Source organism: Oenanthe melanoleuca, chromosome 5 (assembly GCF_029582105.1).
Source record: "Oenanthe melanoleuca isolate GR-GAL-2019-014 chromosome 5, OMel1.0, whole genome shotgun sequence".
Lineage (NCBI taxonomy): Eukaryota > Metazoa > Chordata > Aves > Passeriformes > Muscicapidae > Oenanthe > Oenanthe melanoleuca.
This window is the reverse complement of record NC_079339.1, coordinates 45,868,696-45,893,906: the sequence shown is the minus strand read 5'-3', so window position 1 is coordinate 45,893,906 and position 25,211 is coordinate 45,868,696. Positions and strand designations below refer to the sequence as shown.

General features: G+C 37.2%; 1 protein-coding gene across 1 annotated transcript in view; it reads right to left on the bottom strand.

The window, feature by feature from the left end:
* Positions 1 to 25,211, bottom strand: part of UNC79 (unc-79 homolog, NALCN channel complex subunit) — a 104,655-nt gene that overhangs the window by 12,123 nt on the left and 67,321 nt on the right. Inside the window, 11 exon segments of the mRNA XM_056493611.1 lie at positions 1,523 to 1,612; positions 4,048 to 4,125; positions 7,767 to 7,871; positions 13,277 to 13,387; positions 13,982 to 14,050; positions 15,621 to 15,794; positions 16,624 to 16,709; positions 16,794 to 16,906; positions 17,846 to 17,884; positions 21,859 to 21,999; positions 23,743 to 23,845. Coding sequence (XP_056349586.1) covers positions 1,523 to 1,612; positions 4,048 to 4,125; positions 7,767 to 7,871; positions 13,277 to 13,387; positions 13,982 to 14,050; positions 15,621 to 15,794; positions 16,624 to 16,709; positions 16,794 to 16,906; positions 17,846 to 17,884; positions 21,859 to 21,999; positions 23,743 to 23,845 — 1,109 coding nt within the window.

Genomic DNA, 25,211 nt, shown 5'->3' with positions numbered 1-25,211 from the left:
GGCTAAATCAAAACAACATGATATTTCTGACTTAGTTTTAAATGGCCAGATGACTGATTTGGGAAGCTTCTTGCCCAATTTCAAAACATGAAAGTGAAAAAATGGGTAAAAGTTTTAGTTAATGTTCTACCTACATCAATATATAAAATTTTTAAAAATAAATAGCCCCACTGAGGATAAGAAGCAATCACCAATCTTCAGCACTGTAAGAACAATTCTAAAAATCAGACTACAGCTCAATGACAAAAAGTTTTCTACAGAAACATTTTAAACAGGAGAGAGGATACCTGCAAGTATTTAAAGACAAATTTTCCCCATTCCTGGTTTCAGATAAGCTCATTTTTTTTCCTGTGAAACTAGAAAACCAGATGTATCTCTTGCCTCATTTATGATTCAATTGCCTAAATATTCTGAAAGCAGTTCTGAACTTTAGCAGAAATTGTTGAGTAACAAGAGGACAGAGTGGGAAGGCAATCCAATTCAACTTCAAACGACTAACTACTCTGTGCTTTGAAGTAAATTTCTACTCCAGCAGAACAGGTTGCTTCCCTTACACTATTTTTTTTTAATTCAAGGGAATTTATGGTCAACAGGGTAAGAATTTAAGAAAAGGAAAATTTTGTCCAGTAAAATACTTACAGTGAGTTTCAAGACCCAAGTTTCAGTTTAGTTGGGATTCTCTTTCCTTTGTGGTAAGTATTATTAACATGCAATAAGGTGTCCCCTCTGGGGCATAAGGTGTGGTTGAGAGGCCAGAGGGACAGTGGACAAGTGACTGTGTGAGAAATTAGTGGGGTAAACATTCTCATCTCATTGATTCATAAATAAACTTTGGAGCAGCAATGTAACTTAGACTACTTAGTTTTCAAAACATCTTAGAGAATTTCCATTCTGTAGGAAATTTAATAGGAATATGAAAATCCTCCATGAAAAGGAAATTCTAGGTTTTGATTAGCTAATTATTACTAGGATCTTTTTAAGAAATGTATTCCTAAATAAAATATTTTATGTTAAGAGAAGTATTTTCCTATCACTCCTGTTAACAATTTGTCATCCAGCTAATATAAAGAAACCAAAATGCAGTTTGGACTACAGAGGTAAAAGCTATTTGGTTTTTCCCCTCCTCAACAAAACATAACCTGACAATGAAAACAACAGCATCCATTAGAAAAACGACACCCCCTCTTTGGGTCAATTACTGTATTTTAATTACCTCCCAACTTCCAATTAATTTAAGTGTCTGTTTGGGTCTATAAGAGACACAGGATTTCTCCACAAGAGTGTACTTGTACAGGCAAGGAGTTTTATGCATTCAACACCACATCAGCTACTTATTACTAATGTCACAGAAGTCTCTAAATCTGTAACAGTGCCAATATTTTTTTTAAAGAGAAAGCAAAGAAATAACTGTCAGTCATCCTCAAATACTTCCTACAGTGTCTCCCAGGCAAGCTCCTTACAGAAAACATATTTTTGTCAAAAAAAACTCAAACACTTCAGATCAATGTATGCCAGAACCAACCTTCAATTTGGTTAATGTATGCATATCTGCAATGAAATCCAGCACTTCCCCAACATACTGCCTCATGCATTCCATTGCTGCTGTTCCACACTAAAATATAAAAGAAATAAGTTTAAGAAAGAAGGTTTTGCTTCACCAGAATACAACTGGTCTGTCTCAAGTTCTTCATTTTACTTTTTAGTTAGAAGAGTTAGGAATAGGTATTCTTTGATGTTCTTCTTCTCAGTGTATTATGTTCTCTTATCTGATTATAGTATAAGAAGATAGCCCAGCTGCTGTAATTTCTTCATGCATCATAAAATGCTCTTATCTATGACAGCAATAAAAGATTAACTGATGAAACTTTCAAAAATATTCTTGTCATATCATCCTGAAATTTATAGTGGTCCAGAATCAAAGTCTTAAAAACTTGATGAGAATTGAACAACTCAGTTTTTCAAGCAGCTGAGCATTTCTGCAATTAGAGCCAATCAGTTACAATCAAAGAAAACAAAATTCAGTCACAGGCAGAGATGCTCTTATTTCACATTAATCACAATGGAAAACAGTTTAAATAACTTCAGGTATTTTATGTGTAAACATCATTAAAATGAACATCACTGAAATGTATTTTTTTTTCCTTTTTGCAATAACTAAAGAATATTTCATGTATATTTCTGAAGAAAAAGCATTCAAACTACAGTATCTTAATGGCACTTAAGCTCCAGTTAGATCATAAAGGTATAAGCTTATTGAGAAGCCACCTGTGCCACAGCAAAAACAACCTCAAAGGGAAAACAAAAGGACTCAATGTGGTGCTTGCTGTATTCATGCACTACAAATTTTCATAATCCTTTTCCTAGAACAGTGACAAATGTGAATCTGGCCCTGAGCTAGCACAAGATGTGCCTGAGGTGCACAAAGCAGTGAATGGAACAAAGCTGTCAGATGAAATAAGGGCTTTGAATAGATCAGAGAACCCTGCAGGGCAGCTTTCCAAACGTGATACTACTGACCCACTAGGTATCACACAGACCTCTGTTTAGATGCTAGTGGTCTGAGGTGGAGATAATGGTGGCTGAATTCAACAGGAACTATGGATGCTTCATTCTTAGCAGCCAAGTAAAATAAATGCTTAACTTTTGAGGTTAAATGATCACATTATTAAATTAGATATCTTTTTGAAGTCACCAAAATCTACTTTATGCCAAATCATAGGCTCAGGGAAGAACACTGCAGTGAAGTTAATAGAAGAAAACTACTGTTCTTTGACCTATTTTTGATTACCTGCACTTTGAAGTATAGAAGCTGATTATCCTATCTGAGTATACAAATGAACTAGATTTAGTTTCAGTCACAAAATTGTTAAGTCACAATTGAGTTTTAGTGGCTGAAATTTAAAAAAACTGCTGGCATTCTATATTTAAACAACTGACCTGGGCACTCTTCATTTTTCTATGTTACCTTACTATGCCACCTTCTGGCTTTTCAAATGTTGTTCCTGCCAGTTTCCATGACAGAATAAAAACCAGTAAAATACAGTCACTGGGAACCCAGTCAGTATGTCCTCCATCCAGTTTATGTGCACTAAGGATTCAACCTAGGTTCTAGAATATTGAATAACAGAATTATGAAAGAGTCTCTGAAAATAAATGCTCAGTTGCACAAGACTTCTCTCCAACAACTTGTTCTGTTTCATGCAAGCAGTAGGCAGCCTAATTTTCTATGATTTATTCTGAAATGATCATGTTCCTATCATACCTTGTAACACCAGTGTTAGTCTATCTATTCAAAGCAAGTATAAATTAAAATATCCTATTAGGAGCAAAGGTGTAATTAAAGATTGGCATTTAAAACATCACACATTTCAGAAGATACATGGGAAAGATCCTATTAAGTCATCCCTAAAGCTGTCACACACACAGGGAAATAAGTTTTCCTCACTCAGCTTGTGAAGCAAACCTTGGCTAAGTCTTTCCCATCTGCTTGGGTACTCAGTCACATGTGTCATGGAACAAGTCAAGATCTCCCACTGTGCTACTTCCTCCCATATTCATCAGGTGCATATTCAGTGCCCAGGCAATTAGGAGGACTTGTAATTTAGCTACACTACCCAGCAGGATACAGATGAATGACTTACACAATACAAGAAAAATACCATTAACTCCCTTCTTAAATCAGATAATCTTTTGTGAGAAAGGAGGCAATCGTTTGTGGCTTTCCATCCTGCTACCATTTCTTGATGCACTCAGCTGGCCTGAGAACTGCAGATCTTAGATTTGTATTTTTGAGCACAGGTTTTCACTATAAGAAGTCAGTTACAGTTACAGGTTGTAATTGAAAGCAAGGAAAGCAACATCAAATTCAGAACTTTTCCACCATTTATAAAAAGGATGAAGCATCTCAACCTCTGCCCGTAATAATCTTGCCAGAGGAGAAATGAAAAGGAAAGAGCATTAAAATGAAGCAAAACAAACTGAATAAGATGTATTTTTTTAAAAATCAGAACAACAGAACTAAGAAATGGACTTGGGTTCAGTACTTACTCCAGGCATTGAGGCAATCATCTGTTTATGTAGGATTGTTGACTCAGCTAGTTTTGTTCCAGCATCTGCACAAACAAACTAAGAAGAAATTAAAGACAAGTTATTTTTAATTATTTTTGAGGAACCTGAAGACACTAATAATTTATTCATTACTTCATTAAAACCAGTTCAGATCTCTTCTTGCTTTTATGCATGGTAATTTGCCTTTAGAGATCTCTTTCTTTATAAACAACCTACTTAACTCACCAGTATAAATGAGATAATTTTTTTTAAAAAAATCTGACTTTATTGTGGCTAATTAAAAAATATGCTGTGCAGGAGCAATTTGAAGAATATTGTGTAAAAAATCATACATTCTTTATGGAAAAAAAATTGCTATTTCTTCCATTTATCAAATGCTTCTCTTTCATTATAGAGTGAACCATGATAATGATAAGGCAGGATGGCATATTCTTCACTGTGATATTATAACATGTTCATTCAAGTTCTACAATGATGAATTAGATGAAGAGCTTTGAAGCTGTCAACATACTAGTATGGTCTGGTATAAACAAGCTGTTTCTAAGAGATGATCAGTGTCGTGCTATTACAGTGGAATAGCTCTCATTGCTTTTCTTATGCTTTTATTTTATCTTTTTTCTTGTTTCTGCTTGTTTTCAAATCCCTTGACCTAAAATCTCCAATGTCCACATCATTTATCCATTAAACCTGCTGATTATTTGCCTGTCCTACTTCTGCCTGTCCAACTTCTTGTCCTAACATTATATCTGCACTTGAGCAATTTTTGTCCATAGTGATGCAATGTAACTTCCTAAGAGCAGACAGAAAATAATGTCAAGTAAGGTCTAACCTTAATCTTCCTTCTTATTAAAAATGAATTGATACCATGGTACTTTCATAAACTGAGACAGATATTGACTACCATATCTGATGGTTGTCTAATGCATGTATATAAGCAGTACTCTCAATGACTGACTGCTCTTCATGAAAGTATTTCAAAATATCCTTTACAGCCCTAGCATTTACTCTTACAGTTCCACAAGCTTTACAACCAAACAGATCAGGTACACTGAATCTTAGAGAATGACTGAACAAGCAAATTCTAAAGACACACCAGTATAATCTGAAGTCAATGGAAATCCTGAAGATGTGTGCTGATGAGATGTGAGCAGGAGAAATAAAATGCTGTGTGAAGAAGCAGTTCCTATGGAAACCCATGGAACAGCAGCATGTACATGATGGCTTTCATTTGCTAGGACAAATCAAGGAGACAGTCTTTCCATACCCTTTGTCATCCAGGACACCTGAGCAAAGATTGAAGTGAGCTGGTTAAAAATTCTCATTCTTTGTGAAGTGGGATAATGTTAAGTCTCATCTTAGCCTTAATGTCACTGGTGACACTGATGGCACTATGTAATCTGGATAAATGTGGGTGTCAAATGTACCTTTCTAGGAACTCCTTTGTTAGTCAGCCCACGACTGATCTATCATTAAATTAAAGTGCTCCTAGCTCTTTTGTTATCTGGAACATTTTGACAGAATCTCTGTATTCTGTCTATATGGAGTCTTGCACACAGGCTAACATGTCCATGGAGACATGACTGTTGGAAATTAAAACCATTTCCATTTGGTGCTGTGTTACCTCTGCTATGGCTTTATTCATTCAAAAGCATACCATTTGAATTCATACTGTAGTGGCTTTGTGAGGTAAAGAGGTGAACTTATCCCTTCATTCTATCAATGGCACCAGAGAAAATTTTAAAAATAAGAGATATATGCATTTTTACTGATAGATTTCTTAAATTACAGTGGTGCTTAAGAAGGGCTTAGTGGTTACTATGGTATTGCAATTCCAGAGGCTGTTGAGTGATTCAGACCACATACTACTGAGAGCTGCCAATTTGCACAGTCAATGGCAGAAGCACTCATCATGCCTCCAGTAGGCATCTATGGCAGATGGTCTGAATACAACCCCTATTCTTCACCACTGACTGCATAAAAACAGAAGCTGGCTGCTTTGGATAGCAGGAAATATGAATCACTTCATCAGCCTCTGAAAGAGAGACATCATAAAAGACATTTATATCCACATTAGATGCTGTTGTGTAAGGTATGAATTCATCCCAAAGTGAATACAGCATATGGGAACAGTGCAAGGAGGAAAACCCAGGCAATTACCATTTTATCTTTATGAGATAAAGGTAAGAGACAGATTTGCTTATTGGGTCTCTCAGGCAATTGACTCAATATGAAGTGCAAGTGTAAATTAGTTAAACCCCACTGCCAATATTGACATGGCCTGTTTGCATCCTCAAATAACAAATTCAGGAAGAACTGAACTAGGGGATTTTCATGCTTTGGAGTAGCCACAGGACTGAACTTTAGGAGTAATGCAGAATAATTGCTTTATTCTGTAATACAGGAAAAGTCAGTTCAACAAAAACCAATGTACATGGTATCATGGTGCATCACAGCAGCCATAAGAGACAAAGAAGTCAGTGGTTGTTACTTGATGGTATTGACTGGGACTGAAAAAAAATAAGTTTGGGTTTAATAATAATTTTAAAAAAAGACAAACTTGTGCTTTTCAACTTAAATGGATTTTTAAAAACAACTCTTAACCATCAAAAGAAAAAAAACCCCATGTGTTATTCTTCCCTTCCCAACTTCTTCCCCTAACACTGATGGCATAATAATTGTTTTCAGAGTTATCCTAACTGCTATATACTTTTGTCAGTATTTGTCAGCATTATTTCTCTGTCATCTGGCAATCCCTTACTTACTATGAGTAATGTACCAGTATTCAAAAGAAAATGAGTCCATAGTAAGCTACATGAAGCTTTGACTCATAATGGGAAGGGAAAAAGTGAATGGAGCTGTGATGCTGGGAGCATTATGAGATGTCTATGTAATCAACACCTCACCTGGACCTTATAAAGTGCTGTTATGCTGGTCCCCTATAATTTTAAGTTTCTAAATTTAAGTTTCTAACATACCATTATCTCATTGTAAACAATGAGAGCCCACTACCTGTGATTACATTTGATGGACTTCAGCAAATTGTTTTCATGGGACAGGCTTGTGATGCCAAACTGAGCCACACTTGCCTTCTTGGAGGCAGAAGTTTTCACAAGTATGTATCTTATTTTCTCATATTTTCCAATGGTAGCTTGACTAGGTTGACTCCACAGAATGAAAGCAGCAGAAATACTGTCAATGTATTCTTTGCTGGAAAACTACAGGTCAGAAGAAAATGGCCTTCATAAACTGGAGACAGCTTACTGCCAGAAACTGAGCTGTGACCCATGATCACCTAGCAGCCCTTCCCACACAAGCTGGGGACAGGGTTTGAGGCCAGGATAGGAAGACAAGGCAGCAGCAGGGGCATGATAGTAAACTCAATGGACTCAGTCTTATGGGTCCCTTCCAACTCAATATATATTCTGTGATCTTCAGTACATCAGCAGTGATGCACAGGTGATTATCATTAGTGAAATTCGGATTCCAAACTTATTCTCTTAAATTTTAATGTAGGAGCCCAAATGTGTGCACCAATGCATCCAAATGGAACTGAATTTGGATTTAAAAAGTTCTTGCTTCCCCAGATATTACAGGTACTTTCTGAAACCATGTTGGACTTGGTTCTTCAGCCTCTGCCCCACTCCCTATCCTGGGCCAAGACAGGATCAGTATGAGAATTACATCAGAATTTCCTGTACCTGCACCAATAGCAGCAGATTCAGGTCTGGTAAGGGCGACTTTAATTTGAGTGCCTGCAGTAACTCCAATATAACACAGCGTGTCAAGTAGAATTTGTCCCTTTCCTGCAACAAAAAACCACAGAATTATGAATGCCCTGAAATTCACTGACAGCCACTAGTAAACCATAAGATACTCTTTATCTAAGTTTGAGAATAGCAAAGTTACAAAAATGTACTGGTTTCTGCTGTCTTAAAAAATGCCAACATCACTCATAATTTATATAATTCTGCAGACTTAATGGAACAGACATCAATGAAGGTGATTTTTTTTTATGTTTTATCAGACATCATATCCAAGATTTAATATTTCACATATGAAATACAGATAGATTTTATACAATAGTTATAAAGCCCAGGTATGCAAACAAAGCTTTCATTAAGTAGTTCCATAAAAAGAGAAAAGAGGGAAGCAGTAAGAAATGACACAGAAGAACAAAACTGGTATAGTATTTAGAGTTATTCTTTCACTGAACCTGCTAAAAACAGTCTACATTTCACCATGCTCTTTTTCAGTGGTTATTCCCCTTTAAAAAAGAGTGCCTCCACTACAGCTGCTTGTACCATCTATTTCCACTCATTAGACTGGCAGTACTTTTCCACTTCCACAATAAAAACAGTCTTGGCTACAGCTGCTACAACAGAAACACTTTCAAACATAGGGGGAAATCAGCCAGTGGAGATTAGAACACAGAAGTCTAAGAATAGAGTTGTAGGGCTGAGTCAGCAAGGAGATACAAGAGATAAGATGGACTTGTTATACATCTTACTTTGACATTCTCTGACTTTAAGTGGTAAGATAAAAAAAAGTGAAAAAAATCTATAACCTGCTACTGACCACAGCAACTCAAGAATTTTGATAAGCAGGAGCACCGTGCTCTATTTCAGACAACCTCTAGAGAGGAGATAAATTGTCTAATAATGAGAGCATATTCAGACTGTGCTTAAAAATCTAAACCTAGTATTCTCCATGTTGTTCATCCCATGCACTTGCCTGCTCACTTAAGTTAAATGTGTGAAAATTTCAACTCAGACTGGGCCTCAGCTTCTCCACAAAACCTGTAAAATGGGATAATTTCTCTATTCCTCAGAGAAGTCTTGTTGTGAGACAACATGAAGGCCACCTCCAGCTGCACACAGGAGCAGCTGAGAGTGAGAGTGAGCTTTTGTTGCAGCAGACCAAGCAGTCACCAGTGATCCTCTCCAGAGAACTGATGTCCCCACACTACCTGTGTGTCACACTGTCAAACAAAGCTTGCAGCAACAGTGCTTGTCTCCTACAGCACACACACATCTCTGAATGCAAACAGATTTTAATATCAGGCCTTGATTTGAGAGAAGCTGCCAAAACACCAGAATGATATGTATTTCATGGAAGTTATGATGCCAGTGTGTGACTCAAGAGACCCTACTTCAAGCTCCTGGTTTCCTCTTCAATTACATGGAGTGTGCAGACAGATAACACATTGAGATGACAGAATGGGTCCCAAACTGCAGTCCTTGTCCTTGTCTGACTATATTGCTGCAGTCAAGGAAGCTAAACTTGCAGGAAGCTAACACTCCAGGATCAGCTGTATTATGAAACCATTACTGGAGGGGATAAATATTCAAAAGTCACACATTCCACATGCATGAGTGGTGCTCTGATAAAAAATATACAATATAAGAATATCTAGGAGAGGTCAGATGGGAACAAATGTCTTCAGTAAGTTATCTCCAACAAGGTCACAAGCAGAAGCAAAAGGAAGAATAAGAACAAGGCAAGCATGTATAATTTCACCAACTATTTTCAGCTCAGGGAATTTCTGAGCTCAGTGTAGTTTCTGTATAATTCAAAACTCTCAAAATATTTCTCTTCCATGTAACTGTCCATTGACCTCTGGGACTCATGCCAACCTTTAGCACAAATGGTATTTAGCAAAAAGTCACACACGTTGAAGAATTACTTCCCTTTACTTGCTTTGACCAGTTCTTATAAACTTAGTATGTTCTTTGCACTGGAAAGGGAAGGAATTGCCCATCCCTGTCTGGATCACTTGTGACCTTGCAGACCTCTCTCACATTCCCATCAGTGGCTGCTCTTTCAGACTGAAGAGCTCTGACTTCATGTGGAACTCCAACCATTTGATCATTCTTGCTATCATTACCTGAACTTTCTCTAACCCTACAACATTCTGAGTGGGAATGGAGAACCAGAATGATGCAAAATACCCATGGTGTAAACAAATCCTGATTACTTATTAGAATTCCCCAGGAAGAGTGTCCCTTCCCACCATCATATGACTTCCCAGACTTGAGTGTGCAGTGCCAAGTCAGACGATTACATCCCCCCAAAGAGTGGACAGAAGTTCCTAGCAGTAACCCAGTTCAGTAGCCTACACATACTAAAAAATAAGGAAGACATAATTCTTTCAAAAGCAGCTATTTTACATACCAACATCTATGCTGTACAGGATATAATTGGGCCATAATAAATTACTTTGTCAGAATACTGGAAAGGAAGTATAGGCTTCATGAATCCCAGTTTTTCTTGGCTTTAGGAATAATACAACAGCTAATTGCCTCTTTCTCAAAGAAGCCTCCTATCTCACAGTCTAAACTCTTAAAGTTTGTTAAGCACATGCAGTGAAAAGAGATTGAAAGAATCAGGCAAAATGGTTTTTTGACATCTGACCTCTTGCTTCCTGCACTGTAAATCAGGAGTGATGACATGTAAGTCAATGGCCCAGAGTATCCTTCCTATCCCAAGTCTACTTATTCCTATCATCCTGCTGGTGATAAATATGTATAAACTTTATATTCTGCCACAAAGCCATTTTTTCTTGAGAATAACACCCAGGGGAGCCACATGTATAAATCTGGTACCAGAAGTGTCACAAATACATTACTTCAGCCACTGATCAGCCAAATTAACTCTCTCAAATGTCTATGCATCCCTGTAGAAAATGGCTTTACAACCTTCCAACTGTGACTAACCACATGTCAATGTAGAACGTGAAACTCCTGAAGTTCTAGTAGTACCTCAGGGTCCAAAGTTAGTAATAAAAGTAAATTTGGATCTTTAATGGAGGTTGCTATCCTCCAAGTAAGTCAGTATAAAGCAAAAACCTTAATTTAATCATTGCTGCTACTACAGTAATTAAAAATACTGATGATCCGCCTCTTAATATCATTTTAAAAAATCAATAGAAAAATTGTGGCATTTTGCATTTACTTAGTAAAGGACAACAGAACACTAGCAAAAGGCTAAGTTTAAGTTCAAGCTTCTGCAGCTGTAAGAGATAAGAAAGCCAGAAAGTGTCCATTTAGGACCTGAAGACCTTGCAAGGAAAACTAAAGATAAGAAAACTATAATCCATAGAAGAAATGGTACTCTCAATTGAGAGATCCAAAGGCACTGAAAAAACCAAACTGCTGACCTGGAACAGAAACTCAGACAAGGAAATATCAGATTGACATGAGTCTTCAGGCTCCAAGACAAGAGAAACTCAGACATTCCTGCCAAGGGGTATTAGGAAAACGTTGGAAAAAGGTCTGGAGTGGCTGTACAGCACTGACCTCTACAAAGTGCATGTTAGAGTAGCTTCTCTTTGAAAAGACAAGAATCCTCCACAGCTTAGCTGAAAGTTGTGTTTTGTTCCAGTCAGCACACTCAAAGTAGCAAAACAAGCAATTACATTTGAATAGTTTCAATGCTCACAATTATATTCCTTCTGGAATTTACTTCTATGTGGTCCTCTACCACAACACTCTTATTTATCTATAGTGATTTTTGCTGTAGAGACACACAGCATCATAACTGATTTGGTGTTTTTTCTAACAGGAGTCATTAACTTGACACTTCTAAGGCAAAACTGTGGTAAGTTTTCAGAAATAACAAAGATAATGTAGTGTGGAGTTCCACTAAATTAATTATTTTGTGGATATACAATGCAGAACATTCACTAATGCTTCCATTTCTGGGTCATCAGGTTGCATTAAACTAAATCAAAAAGATTTTACCAAGCACTGTAATCCAAGCTTCCTGTGTGCAATAAAGTCCTCACTATATTAATAGAACAATCAACCAGGAAGCATGCAAGAGACACGTGTGGGTTTTCTAATACCATGGTTTTAATTACATTTTTCTGAAACTGCAGAGCCTCAGGAAAGTGAAAAATTCCCTGTAGTTCACAATTTGCTTTAGCAGATATTTGAAGCACTCTGCTAAGACCACAACTGCAAGAGGGGTATCTCTGCTTCAGTTTTAAATAAGGCTTTTCTGTTTCAATGAAAAAAGCACTATTAGACTTCAAGTTAACAATTTACTCTCTTTGCCTTGCCCAAAATCTTAACTATAGGTATAACTCAAAATAATTCCAAAAGCTAGGCAAACTCTTCTGTATTCAGGATTACTCCATTGCATAAACTCTTCTCTTTCAAATGAGACAAAAAGATAGAACTTACTTGTTGTCATTAAACATACTGTTAATTTCTATTTAATGCTTCAAACCATTACATTTTGTAAAAATATTTCTTATTTTCTTGTGGTGCAGTTTTTCTGTGAGAGTTTCACTGCTTTTATCACTTCTTCACTGTTTGTACAGTGATATTTTAAGTCTTAACAAGACTCAAACAATGCATGCTCCAGTTGTACATCATCAAAACAGAAAATCATGTAGCTATTTATGACAGAATGTTTCCTCAGGATTAATTACTGTTCTGACAAATGTATCAAGGATGGAAAACTGTGCACTTAGTGGCAAAAGCAACATTTTTCAGTACCTTGACAATCTACGTAATGGAGTAAATATGACCTTAGGTTCAATTGCTTTTTTGTTGTTAAACTTCTCACTGATAGCTACAAAAATGAACCCAAGTAATAACTGTTATTGCACACAATAACTTCCATCCAAGAATCTTTAAAACTTAAAAGTGCACATATATTGTTCTCTTTTTTACACTGCAGCAGCCCTGCATGCCAAAGGAAAATACTCAATCCAGAATTAACAGGATCTAAGATGGAAAGCTCCTAACTTGGAGTCTTCTATTTTAGTTAGTTGTCTACTGCCTCCCCTCACAGCTGTGCTCTCAAAAGGCAAGGAATACTTAAGCTTTTACTCACAAGTTACATGGCTAAACTTGTGCACTATGAAAGATATGACTGTACAGATATTTTAAGTGATGCATGAATACCAGGTATCCTCTCAACATGAGAAAAAAGTGTCCAATACCCAAAATCACATCAAAATACTTTTCTGAGCAACACTTGCAGCAGGTTCCCATCACCTGTGTCTTTACTGTGGATGTAAAACTCAGCATTATTAAAAGGCACTGAACCATGATCATTACTTGATGAACCAAACTACATTAAAACTGCTGACATCCCTGAAACTTGACACTGATTCCATCTTTACTTCCAAACTGCTTGTAGAAAGCACGACTTTGTCCTATTTTCAGTTGTCTCTAAAGGAAGATAGAGTCACTGTTACCTTTGTGAAGGCTCTGTAGCACAAACCACATAGCTCCACCAGGTAGGCCAGAGTGAAGACAGCATTCTGAATTACAAAACTTAGTAATTTTGAAAAAGGTTCCAGAAGACTCTGCAATGACATGTGTTACAGAAATCAATAACTCGTTGCCCAAATTAGCAAAGAAGCATTCCAGCTCTGAAATGCCTGAATGAAGAAGCATTATTTTTAGCTCAGAGGCTATCTGCCTGGGATTCACACTGCTTTGGTCAAACAGCTGTATCATATGCCTTCATGCTTCTGTCAGAAATTAGAAACAAAAAGTTAGAAAATAGCTTCACTTGTGACACCGTGTTTATAAGAGATTCTGTATAGTTTATGCAGGAAAACCTCACTGACTTCAGTGGAATTGTACTGAAAAACGTCTAAGGAAGCTCATTACTCTTTTTTTTTTAAAGAAAAAAATAAAGGAGGGAAAAAAAAAAAGAGAACATCACATCACATCTTTAAGAAGACATACATTCACACCCACACAGGAATGTAATTCTACCCCCACTTTACTGTAACCTAGATTCCAAAGCTCTTATCATTCTCCAAGCAGTATTGGACTGCACAATTTTATGCTTCCATATAATACTTTCCTAGCCAGGGGATATGAACACATTCATACAGTTACACAGGCTGGCTAAATCTGACAAAATAGAATTTTGTCTTCTTGGAACTTACCCTAGTGGCACTAGTGGTAGGTATCTTCAACAAGCAAATCATGATTCTTAAACTAGAGTCTAAAGAACACTGAACATATTTGAAGGCAGAAAAGAAAAAGAAAGTAAGTTAGTACCTTTCTGTGTACAGATCTTGCTTATAGTGGTAGCAGCTATGAATAACTTACAAGTGAAGTCTGAAAAATTATCCCTGATAATTGATTTTTAATTACTTTCTCTAAACTGGCTTATTATTAAACACAGTCATATCCCAGTCATACCCCTTCAGTGGTAACATACTACAGCATAGGTGCATAACTACCTTATTTTATATTTCTGGGCTTGTCCTGGACTATGATATTTTCCCCTCACATCTCAAGACATCTCACAACCTGTAACATTGGAATATGGCCTAGCAGCAGCTGTTTCAGATTCCTTAAATCGTTCCTTATGATTTCAAGTAAATCACACAGGTTACAGCACAGAATGGACTTTTCAGCATCAATCCATTGTCTTGCCTCACTCTTGCTGTAAACCTCTAGAATATCAAAGTGTTCCCTACATCCCTAAAGAAAAGAACAGGGGATTTAAAGTTCAGGAGCAAGCAATTGCTTTACTTGTATCACTCCCATGAATAGAAGGGAAATCAGTGTAAACACTCCACCTAAAGGTTCCGTGAATGATGGATATGCAGTTGGAAGCACTAAAATCCAATTAACTTCTTTCTATTTATTTCAGTTACAAAAGATGCAGTACATTGGGGTGGCTAGTACACAGAGGGAATGGTTATTGCCTGTGTCTTAGTAAGTGCTGAAGGATGCCACAATTTACCAAAATCTAAATATGTTTCAAGATCTGACTATTGAGTAATAGTGCCAAGGGATTTAATATCATTCATGTAACCAAGTGGTATCAACCAGTTTAAAAGACAATGTTATCAGTCACAGATTTAGGTTTTGGATCCCTCAGCACATAGGGAACAACAGTGCTTTGTACAGAAGAAATTACCACTGGGTTCCCTAGGAAATAGTGTAAGTGCATCAGAATTCCATGCAATTTACTGAAGTTTACTGGAAAGACTAAGAAGTTTTTACTGCATTTGCTGAAATATACACACCAGGAGATTAAGATCTGAGCACTCAGAAATCAGAGCCCAGAGCCTCTGGATTCAGTTTCTGTAACAATATTCTATTAGAATCAAAAATACAACCTGGTCAGCCAAACAGGCTAAGCCCAGTAGTCCCAGTTCTCTCTGCCTGACTACTGTGTACCTTTAGCAAATTAATTAGGTGTGCTGCTCTTCTTAAGAGCTTTATTTAGTTTTAACAGTTAAAACCAGATGGATTTTCATTGTCTAAATACTGACTCTCTCAAATGCAGTATTCTAATCTGACAGAGACAGGGCACAGAAAACACATAGGAAAAATGCCAAGAAAGAAGTGAAAAGCACCCTGGCCAGAGTTGCTGTTGTTATCCATGGAAAACGTAATTAAAGGGATGGATCAGAGATAAAATAAATCTACTGCTCTGGAAAAATTAGCTGAATCATTAGCAAACATTCACAACAACCCACACTGACTGGTTATCCACAGTTTTTGCACAGTTCCAGTACATCCTGACCAATGGCAATATAACTTGTTTCAGATGGCCACACATCATACCTTCAGAGGCAAAACACATGGGAGTTTAGTAAGGAAGGTCTGAAACTGATTACTGATTGTGGTCCAGAGGTTGCTGGGGGAATCCATCGGCAAGGCTTCCATAAAAGTAGCGATGTTTTCCAAACAGCGAAGCATCGCACCCCCTGCTGGCAAATTCTTTTTGTTGTTTAAGCCCTGGGAAACGAAACGAGAGCTGTGATCAATCAGACACATGCAGAAATGGTCCCTGACATGCTATTTGGAAGTGCTGAGGTTAACTTGCTGAGACCAAATACTGCAAACCTTTTCTATTGTGCTAATGAAATGTGCAGGGAATTTGAGCTGTGTATAGAAAAGTTAGTCTAGCAGTTCCTGAAGTATTGACCAAAAGATTTTGAGCCAAAATGTATAAGCAGGGTCTTAACTCATAATCTGCTTAGACTGGCATGGCAGTAGAAAAAGCAAAAACTCAAAGTATTCAGCAGCAGATTTTTCATGTTGTCCTTCAGACAGTTTTAAAGAAAATAGGTTCATTAATGTTCTGTAGATCATGTATGCTTTTGTGGCTTCTGTCCTAGGGTGAGGCCTGAATAGACAAGAAGAAGTTTTAATGGGATGCCAACATCTTGTATGAGACAATTGGCAAGTTCTTGGAAGAGCAGGATACATGCAAGCAACTAGTTCTAGCAGGAGGAAAATGGTACAACAGAAATAAGCCAGCTCATAGAAGGCAGTCAGTCAAAGGCAGGCAATAGATTTTTGGAATACTTAAGAGAAACTGTCATCAGATAAAATGAAGAGGGAGAACTGAGATGTATGAGAGAAATGCTCCTGAAAAATAAAAATAGTGCTTGGGGAAGGAATGGGACACACTATTAGTGGTGAGGACAGCTAATTATTTCCAGGGAGGACAAAACAGAAAATTCAGTGTTTTTGATGAAGCAAGTTTGAACTCGAATGAGGAGAAATGACCCTGATAATGCCAATAAATTAGCATCACTAACACAGCCAACTGTCAGCATACCTCTAACAGCTGGCTCAGAGCAGCAATGGAACTCAGCTCACTGAAGTCCATCAGAGACGTGGCTAAGGTCCGTAAAAAGCTTCCATCTGAAATTTGAATGATATTTTTGCACTGGCTATTCATACAGGGGAAACTGAGGGTCAGAAATGCACTCAGGTATTGCACATTACCTTTAATAATGCTCTGGAAGAGCTGAGGGAAGATGCCATTGGGAGCTAGCTGGTGGAACACACAACGGAGGAACTGCTTGGCCACACCTGCAGCATTTCCAGGGATCATCATGCTGAAAATGAAGGGAAAAGAAGAAACAAATTGCATTGCAGATTAAACACTTGTCACAGCTGACTACATGGACAAAATAAAGATGATGCTATTCTTTTTAACTATGGAAGTATTTAGTTATGAGACACTCAAAAACAGAAGTGTCCTGATCCTGAAAAACAGTGCAGCATATTGATTTTATTACTTCAGCTCAACTATGAATAGATTAAAAAATTACATACACATACTTAAAGTATTTGTCTCAATAAATGGCTGTATTTTTCCTGATTCTCCATGTAGTTTTATTTGTGAGTCATCTGAATTTAAAATATAATCCTGTTCTCACCTTGTGTATTTCAGCGAACAGAATAAGGTTTCTGGCTTTTCATAGAACACATGAACAACAGGTAAACAAAAACATCTTAATTTGCCTCTTGCAGTTTCCTTCAAAAGATGAAGTATTCCCTAATCATTCATAAATGAATGGTTTAATTTTAAAAGCCTAAGAATTATCTATTTACTCATCAATTGCATATCTTAACATGCTTTACAGCTTCACAAAATGAATTTATCCTATTCAGCATCTGATTTACATAATGAGGCATCACTGCCAGGGATTCTCCATGGCCAAGGATGATTCACTTGAATAAATGTATGGAGAGAGTTTATCAAGACAAATACTGAACACAGAACCAGTTAGAAAAAGCTGCACTGAAATTGTGAAGGCCAAACAGCATCTGAATCTGATTTTTTCCAGATTTAACACATATAAATATAGGCTTCTGTTCATCTCCAGAAAATACAGGATATTTCAAACAAGGGGGAAAGGCAGTTTTTTTTCCTTCTACTCACAAAATTTAAGCTATTTTTTAAAGTAAAATTTAGTTGATTTCAGGGTCAGGGAAGATGATGCTTTAGGTTGATTGTTTCACTTTTGTCAAGGTATCCTTTGCTACTGTACCTTTCTGCTTGATTAGAAAAAGTGGTACTTGATGCCAACCTGGAATAAAAATAAAAAAGAAATTGAAGCTCATATGCTTTTTGTCTGTTTGTGTATGTGTATTTCATTTTTAAGTAAGCCAATAAAGTACCATTTTATATACATAATATACACAAATTTAAAAGACCATTTAAAATGTTTGCAGAAAGATCTTCTGAAGAGCTGAATAATTCAGAAAAATCATGTTTGCGTGACAAACTCTAGAGAGTCTTGCAGTATCACTAATGCTCAACTGCTCTAAAGACAAATCTTGCCCCCCTCTAGTAGCACAAAGATAATGGAGTATGTTTCTGCCCTACAGGACATCATGGATAACTAAGTTTTTTAGAGAGAAAAGAAGTTTGCCAGAAGCTGCCTGCTGGCTGAATTGTTTCTGATTAATGCAGCAACACAGACTAAGCAAAAATTCTTCCCTTGGCTGTCTAAATTGAGGCCTCTAGTTCCAGATATTGGCACCTAAATAACTAGCCTCATTTCAAGAACACTAATTACCTACAACCTCTTCCAAAGTCAGATCAGAACTACTGTATTCTCAAAAATCAGGTCATTTATTTTAGTACCTAAATATAGACTTTAAAGCCAAATATGGGCATTTGGTGGTGACAATATTGAACACAATCTTAAAGTAAAATCATGCACTTCAATATGCTGGACACATAAATGAATAGAATCAGGGCTTACAATACCAAAATACCTTTAATGTCAAAAGCCACTAAAAAACTGTACACTGTAAAGCCAATATAAAGATGGACACTGGAAGCACCCCTTATATACAAAATACCATAAAATTTTTACTTTAATCTGCTGCAAATCAGTGTTTCAGATGGTATAAGTTGATAAGTCTAAGGGAAAAGTTCATAGAGCTATACTATTTTATATCTAATTTTCAATGGGATTTTTTGGATTCATGATCCTTTCATCCTGGATTTAGCTGTTGCTCATCCTTGGTCACTCCCTGTTCTGAAGACAGTTTCCTCCTAATCAACATAATAAAATCCAAAAAGGACCCTAAGTCAGCTCAGTCAAATGCAAAGTGTGAACCAAAATTATGGTGATTTTCATAAATTATGCATGACACAGTATACTTCCAGCAATGCCTTCAATTCCAACAAAAATCTCAAACTTGATGGTGCAGGGGATTAAAGGTTATATTACCTTCAGTTGTTCTACTGGAAATCAGGAAAACACATTAGAGTTTCTAACTCCAGGATTGTTAAAAGGAATCCAGACTAAAATACAAAATATTATTTCTGTGCAAAGCTAATTCTGGGTGAGAAAGGTCTGAAGCTATCATCAAGCAATACAAGTTTTTATTCTGGCATAACTGTAGCATCAGCTTACATTAAGGTACAGAAGGATTTCTGCAGAATGCAATGAGACCAATCACATACCCAATGGACATGATACCTATTCTCAAAAATCTACTGAAGTACAGAAACACAACAATGTAAAATCTTTTTCCTAAAAGAAATCCAAGTCTAAAGTTTGCTCTCCTTTTGAATGTGACACTGCAAGTATGGGTTTTACGACAAACAAAACACTAGGTTTCTAACTTTGGAAAAACTTCACCTGACATGAACTACTGTAAACACTTGGGAACATCTGAAACTTCCTGAAATGTACAGTCTGTATATATTTATCATTACTACTCTAAATATTTTATTGCCCAAATGCCATGAACTCTCATCATTACCTCCACTTTGCAGACCACAAAGCAGAACAGGAAATGGATGTGTTCAAATCTGTACACGTTAGGAACAGAAGTTAAGCTTTTCACAGCTCCTCACTAACTCAAGTCTAAATGTAACTTTCAAACACAGTTTTAATGCTTGAAAAGATCACTGGAAATCAGTTACATAAAAATCACCAAGTCAAAAATCTTCAGGAAGCAGATCATAAATTTAAATGCATGTCTGGGTCTTAGAAACACTTTAATTTTTAATTGTCAGTAACTTGACCCCAGAAATTTTTTCCCTTCTGAAAATCCCTATGCCTATCGGTGCCTGTGGGTACCCAAATAACTTTTGAAAAATCTTTCTCTGTGTTGTTTAGGTGTTCTGTTATACCTTGGACTTCCTAACTCTTTATCTCCTGTTCTATGCATGAAAGGAGTTACTTTATTCAGAAGAATAAAAATGCAAAAAAGTCTAATTTATTTTCACTTCTGCTGTTAGATGGGTATTTGGAGGTATATAAATATATATATGGCACCACTCGATGAAAGACAGAGCAAGGTGTGTGTATATATATGAGGGACCTGAATGCCTCTCTGCTTATATATACTACTTACTTTGCATATTTTCAAAGTAATTCCTTTGTAGGGAAACTCTTAATGGACCTAGAATTCATCAGAAATTGCAACCAGCAGGAATAAGACAAGACATTTACCAGAAATACCCCATGTTGCACTGTCATCTGCTGCTCTAAAATAATCAGCTATCTCTCTCTAAAGATGCAGCATTTGCCCTTCAATACACAGAAAAAGGTAGCCCCTTATCCCTCATCCCTTGACAATTCATTTTCCAAATTATTTACTCTCTGTGGCTGTAGTACTGCTGTATTTACAAGAGTCACACAGAATGGGCAGCATCCATCTAGATCAGAAACTCTGCCTCCATCAGAGTTAATTAGCAGTGACAGCAGGGAACTGCAGCCTTGCAATTAATGGAAATGGAGGACTTGAAGAGCTGCTGTGTTTAAATGGATCTAGGAGGTAGTGGAGAAGCAGGGCTATGCAGAAGCCACAGTCAAACAATTTGAACTTCAGCCACCAAAAAAAACGTGGAGGAGGAGAGCTGTGCAATGTTTCTGCATGTCTAGTGCTGCTCAGAAATTGATTCTGGAACACCCCACCACATCCATCCCACCTCTGAGACAAGAAGTTGTGCAAGTGGCCAAGACAGCAACCACACATAACTCAAAGCTAATGGTACATCTTAATTATCCCATGCACACTGGGTAAAAGCAACAAGAGAAGAAGAATGGCAGCAAATCTGCAAGACTTTCTCAGAGACAATTTCATACAGCAGCTGGTTTGAAAGCCCTTATAAAGCAATTTTCACCCAGCATGCAAAATATGGTTGAAAAGTCTGAAGAGCATCAGGTATGCTTATAAATGATCATACCTAGGAGTCAACTCTCCTCCAGGAGCAAAGTTCAGAAAATCTGACCACATTTCTGCATAACTTCTAAAGCAGGAACCACATAAAAGTGAAAAATTCTGTCAAGGCAGCAACAAGGGGGAGCCAAGATAATTGAATTTTTGTAAGAAGCACAGAATCTGTTTATGAGCATTACACTGCAAGTGCAGGGCCAAGGTACTCTAGCTGTTGAGAACGACTTCAAGAGAGCAGAAGAAAATAAAGTAAGGGAGGTTATTAGAAAAGAGAAGGCTTCTTTCAAAAAGATGAAGTCCTGTCCCAAATGAAAGCAAGAAAGAGCATAAATTCTGACAAATGGGGTATAAAACCCATTAGGAGGCAGAAAAAAACAAAACAAAACAAAAAAGTAAAACCCCAACAGTTTAAGGAGCAACTAGCAGGAGGAATAAAAACTGAGAGTAGAATTTTCTTTTCTTTTAAGGGCCAAGATTAAGAAGCACACCAATTGCTGCACCAGTTGCTGTTCAGGTAAAAACAGGGTAGTAAATAAATAAGGGTACTGTAGAAAATCTATATTTATTCTTTACACCACTGCTTACAGTGGGACAAGCTGAAGAAATCTCTCAGCTGGACTTTCCCTTTGGAGGGTAAAAGGGGAGAACATCAAAGAAGCTGAAAAAAATTGAACTGACAGTGGAAGAAGTTACATAACAAATTTATAAAATGATGAGTAACAAAGACAGAAGACAGAACCAGATGTTATTCACTTAAAAGTTTTAAAATATACACCTTTGTATACCGAAGTTTACATAAACCAATTCCAGGCACAAAATTCTTTCAAACTCATTGGAGAGAGCAAAGTCCTGGATTTACCTTCCTACAGACTGCATAATATCCAAGAGCAGAGGAGCAGCCAAGTCTGGACTGAGGTGAATGAAGGTTGAGAGCACAACTATGGCCAGACCAAGTGTTTCTTCATCATATTCTTCAAGAACAGCCCCACAGTCATGGCACCTGCAAGGAAGTTTTTAATCCCAATGTTAACAAACTTCAAACAAAGCACTACTATACATAGATCTGCGTATAATTATGTCTTTTTAAAGTATTATTACGTAGTACATTGTTCCACATTTCTTTACAAAGATAATGCAATTGTGATCTTTCTGTAATTAGTAACAGTCCACAGTTTTCAAAGATTAATAGAACTTCTCACTAGCTACACTGCCTGTTTTTTTAGTGACAGATGAAAGAGGGCAGGCCCTGTTTTGAGTCCTTCACTGGTAACTGCACTCCAGCTCCCTCCCTGTATGGGACTGCACCAGTTTGCCCTGTCCAAGAGAAATGTGCAGCAGTGAGGACTGGCCCTCAGCAGTGTGAGCACAGCCAATCTGTGCAGCCTGGGCTGAGTCCCAGGCACCACAGACACAAACAATGACACTCACAGATGATCTTAAAGAGATGGAACAATTTCACATTGCCCTTCCTGTCAGTCATGAACTATGAATAACAAATTATACAATTACAAAACAATGATCTGATTGGTTCCCACAGGAGTTACAGCTATTAAGAAATAAATGAAAAGACCTCTCAGGGGCACAAAACCTTAGATTTCAGAAAAGTCTCCTTTCCCAGGGCAGATTTGCTGCTGAGTCACTTATCCTTCCTGAAATGCTCAAAGACAACTGATGAAGGTCTGAAAGTGTTCCAAAATGCGTAATTATAAAGGGGATGTCAGATTTGGGAGAGATGAGACAGGCTTTCACAACCTATGAAAGAGGCAAACCAATGTGGGAAATTGGCTTATCTCAGCTCAGTAAGAAGCTGGCTTAATTTGATCAATCAGTTGCTAAAAATGACTCCAACAGATTGTGAGATTTTTAACTTAATGGAATTGAACAGGCAATTTTCTTGCTTTTACTGAACATAAAGAAAATGTGCCAACAAAGTCATGGAAGTCAAGCTCAGCTGGTCTGTATGTCAATAGGTAATTCTTGAGCTTTGGTGAAATGGCCAAGGGAAGTGCCACAGACCAGACTAACTCTGGGATGCTTCACTTTGTCACACAATAAGGTCCTCTAGCTGTCACAGCCTGCACAAAGGCCCCATCTTTCTCCAAGATCATCCTTGCAAGTCTGTCTGTCCTCTGGACTGAGCACACACAGGAACTTGTGGTTTCTCCTCCCAAGTTTTGAACAAATCAATGCATGGCTCCCTGCTGCCTGCTTTACTACTCTAATAAATGAGTACAATTCTGTTTAACTTCTCTTTACAGGCATTTTAACCAAACAATACAGGTTTGCAAAAGCTCTGAGGATCACTGAGTACCAGCATTAAAAATGCTGTGAAGATTACATTACTGTGTTGATGACACAGCAACAGCTACTGATTTCAACAGAAACCCAAATGAATTCCTAAATGGAACTTCTCTTTTTTTTTTTGTTTTCCTAAGACAAAAATAGGTTTCTGATGGATCAAAAGGCACCTCTGATTCAAAGTAAGATGGAAAATGCTTCCCCTGCCCTCTGTGCACAGACAATAGCCTGAGTCATCATTTCACCTGGGCACAATCATCCAGGTCCTACTGAATTGAAAACACACATTGCTAGCAGGGTTTAGAAAAAATGTTTACCTCAGGGTAAAAAAAAAATAGCATAGAAATAAATGACAGAATGTATTCTGTATTTGCATCAAGTATGTCTACACTTTACTTGAAGTTCAGCTAGTTCTTTGAAAGGAGGAAAAAAAAAAACCACTTACTTGTCAGTCATCAGAATGGGCTGGTCATCAGCAAATTCTTCTGGAGCAGGTACAAACATGCTGACTATACTGGGTGCTGACAGCAAACTGGATTTTGTAGCACCTTAAGGCAATTAGGAAAAGAATTTTAAAAATGTAAGAATCATCAAAATGCTTGATGAGCAGACTTCTAAAGAATAGCCATAATGGCTTTACTGTGGCTAGAAATAAGAAACAAATTGTGTCTATAAAAAGATATATAAGCACATTCCTTGCTTCTGCCAGATTATTCCAATTACCTAGAACTATCAATTAAAAATTCTTAAATCCCTGTGGCAAAACATGAACCAAAAATTCCAGGAAATTGGATGTAATTGTATCTACTAGGTAGAGAAGATGATTGTACAGTTGCTATGAGACTGGACACCAGAATATTTGCAGTATTCTCCCAGACATTTTGGGAATTAACTTCCCATAGTTCCCAGTTACATGAAGAAGGAATTAAGTTCACGTTTCAACAACAGGTCATCAGTCTATTCATACTATTCCTAACAGAGCCACAGGAGATAAACCAGGAAAGGACAGACAGAAGAAATAATTCATAAGGAATTGAGAACATTGGAGAGCTGATTATCAGAAATGCTTTCCATTGAAAATCTTCACAAGTATCTTTATTCTTCAAAGCTGAGAGCACAGCCACTGTGATCATGCCAACATATGGGGCTTCCTTTGCCCTTGGCCCTTTTTGTGCACCTAATTTCTGATAAATGCTTATTTTACTAGGAAAAGTTATGTATTATGGAAGATCCAAACTCCTGACTTCTCCAAGTTCTGCTTTCCCAAATTACAACTTAAGTAATCCATTGCCAATTTTATTTCTGGTTTCTTCAATCCGTAGATTTAGATTTAATGTTAACATTAGCCTGTTACATTAGCCTGTTAACATTAACATTATAATATTTAACTATGGAAATATGAGGAAGTTTCTCTGTGTAAGGTTTAGATGGAATTTATTATCACATAATCCTGGTCACTGCAGAAAAAGCAAATTCAACGTCAGCTCTCAGGCAAAATAAGTTAGAAGCTCCCACAATTTCTGAACTCAAAATAAGATGAGTGAAATGAGAATAAGGCAGGTTTTAAACAACCATTTTATGAAGCATGGAAGGAAAAACATTTATTTTACATCCATAGTTCAGAACTTTATAATTGCTCCCTAAGGTTCTATTGGATATAAGCAGACACTTCAGGAAGGCTAGAACACTCCAGTAATGTAGAACAACATCCAGAATGCAGGGGATAGGTATAGATTTTGTAGCCTCTCAGATGTATAAAGATCTGTCTGCCATGAATTTGGAAGTTTCACTGTCATATTGTCTATATGTAAGTCCCATTGCAGCACACAAATGCTAAAAGCAGCCATAATGCATGCTACAATGTTGGAATAAGACTTAAGTACTCAAAAATGTCCTGTCTTGAGCAGTGAACTG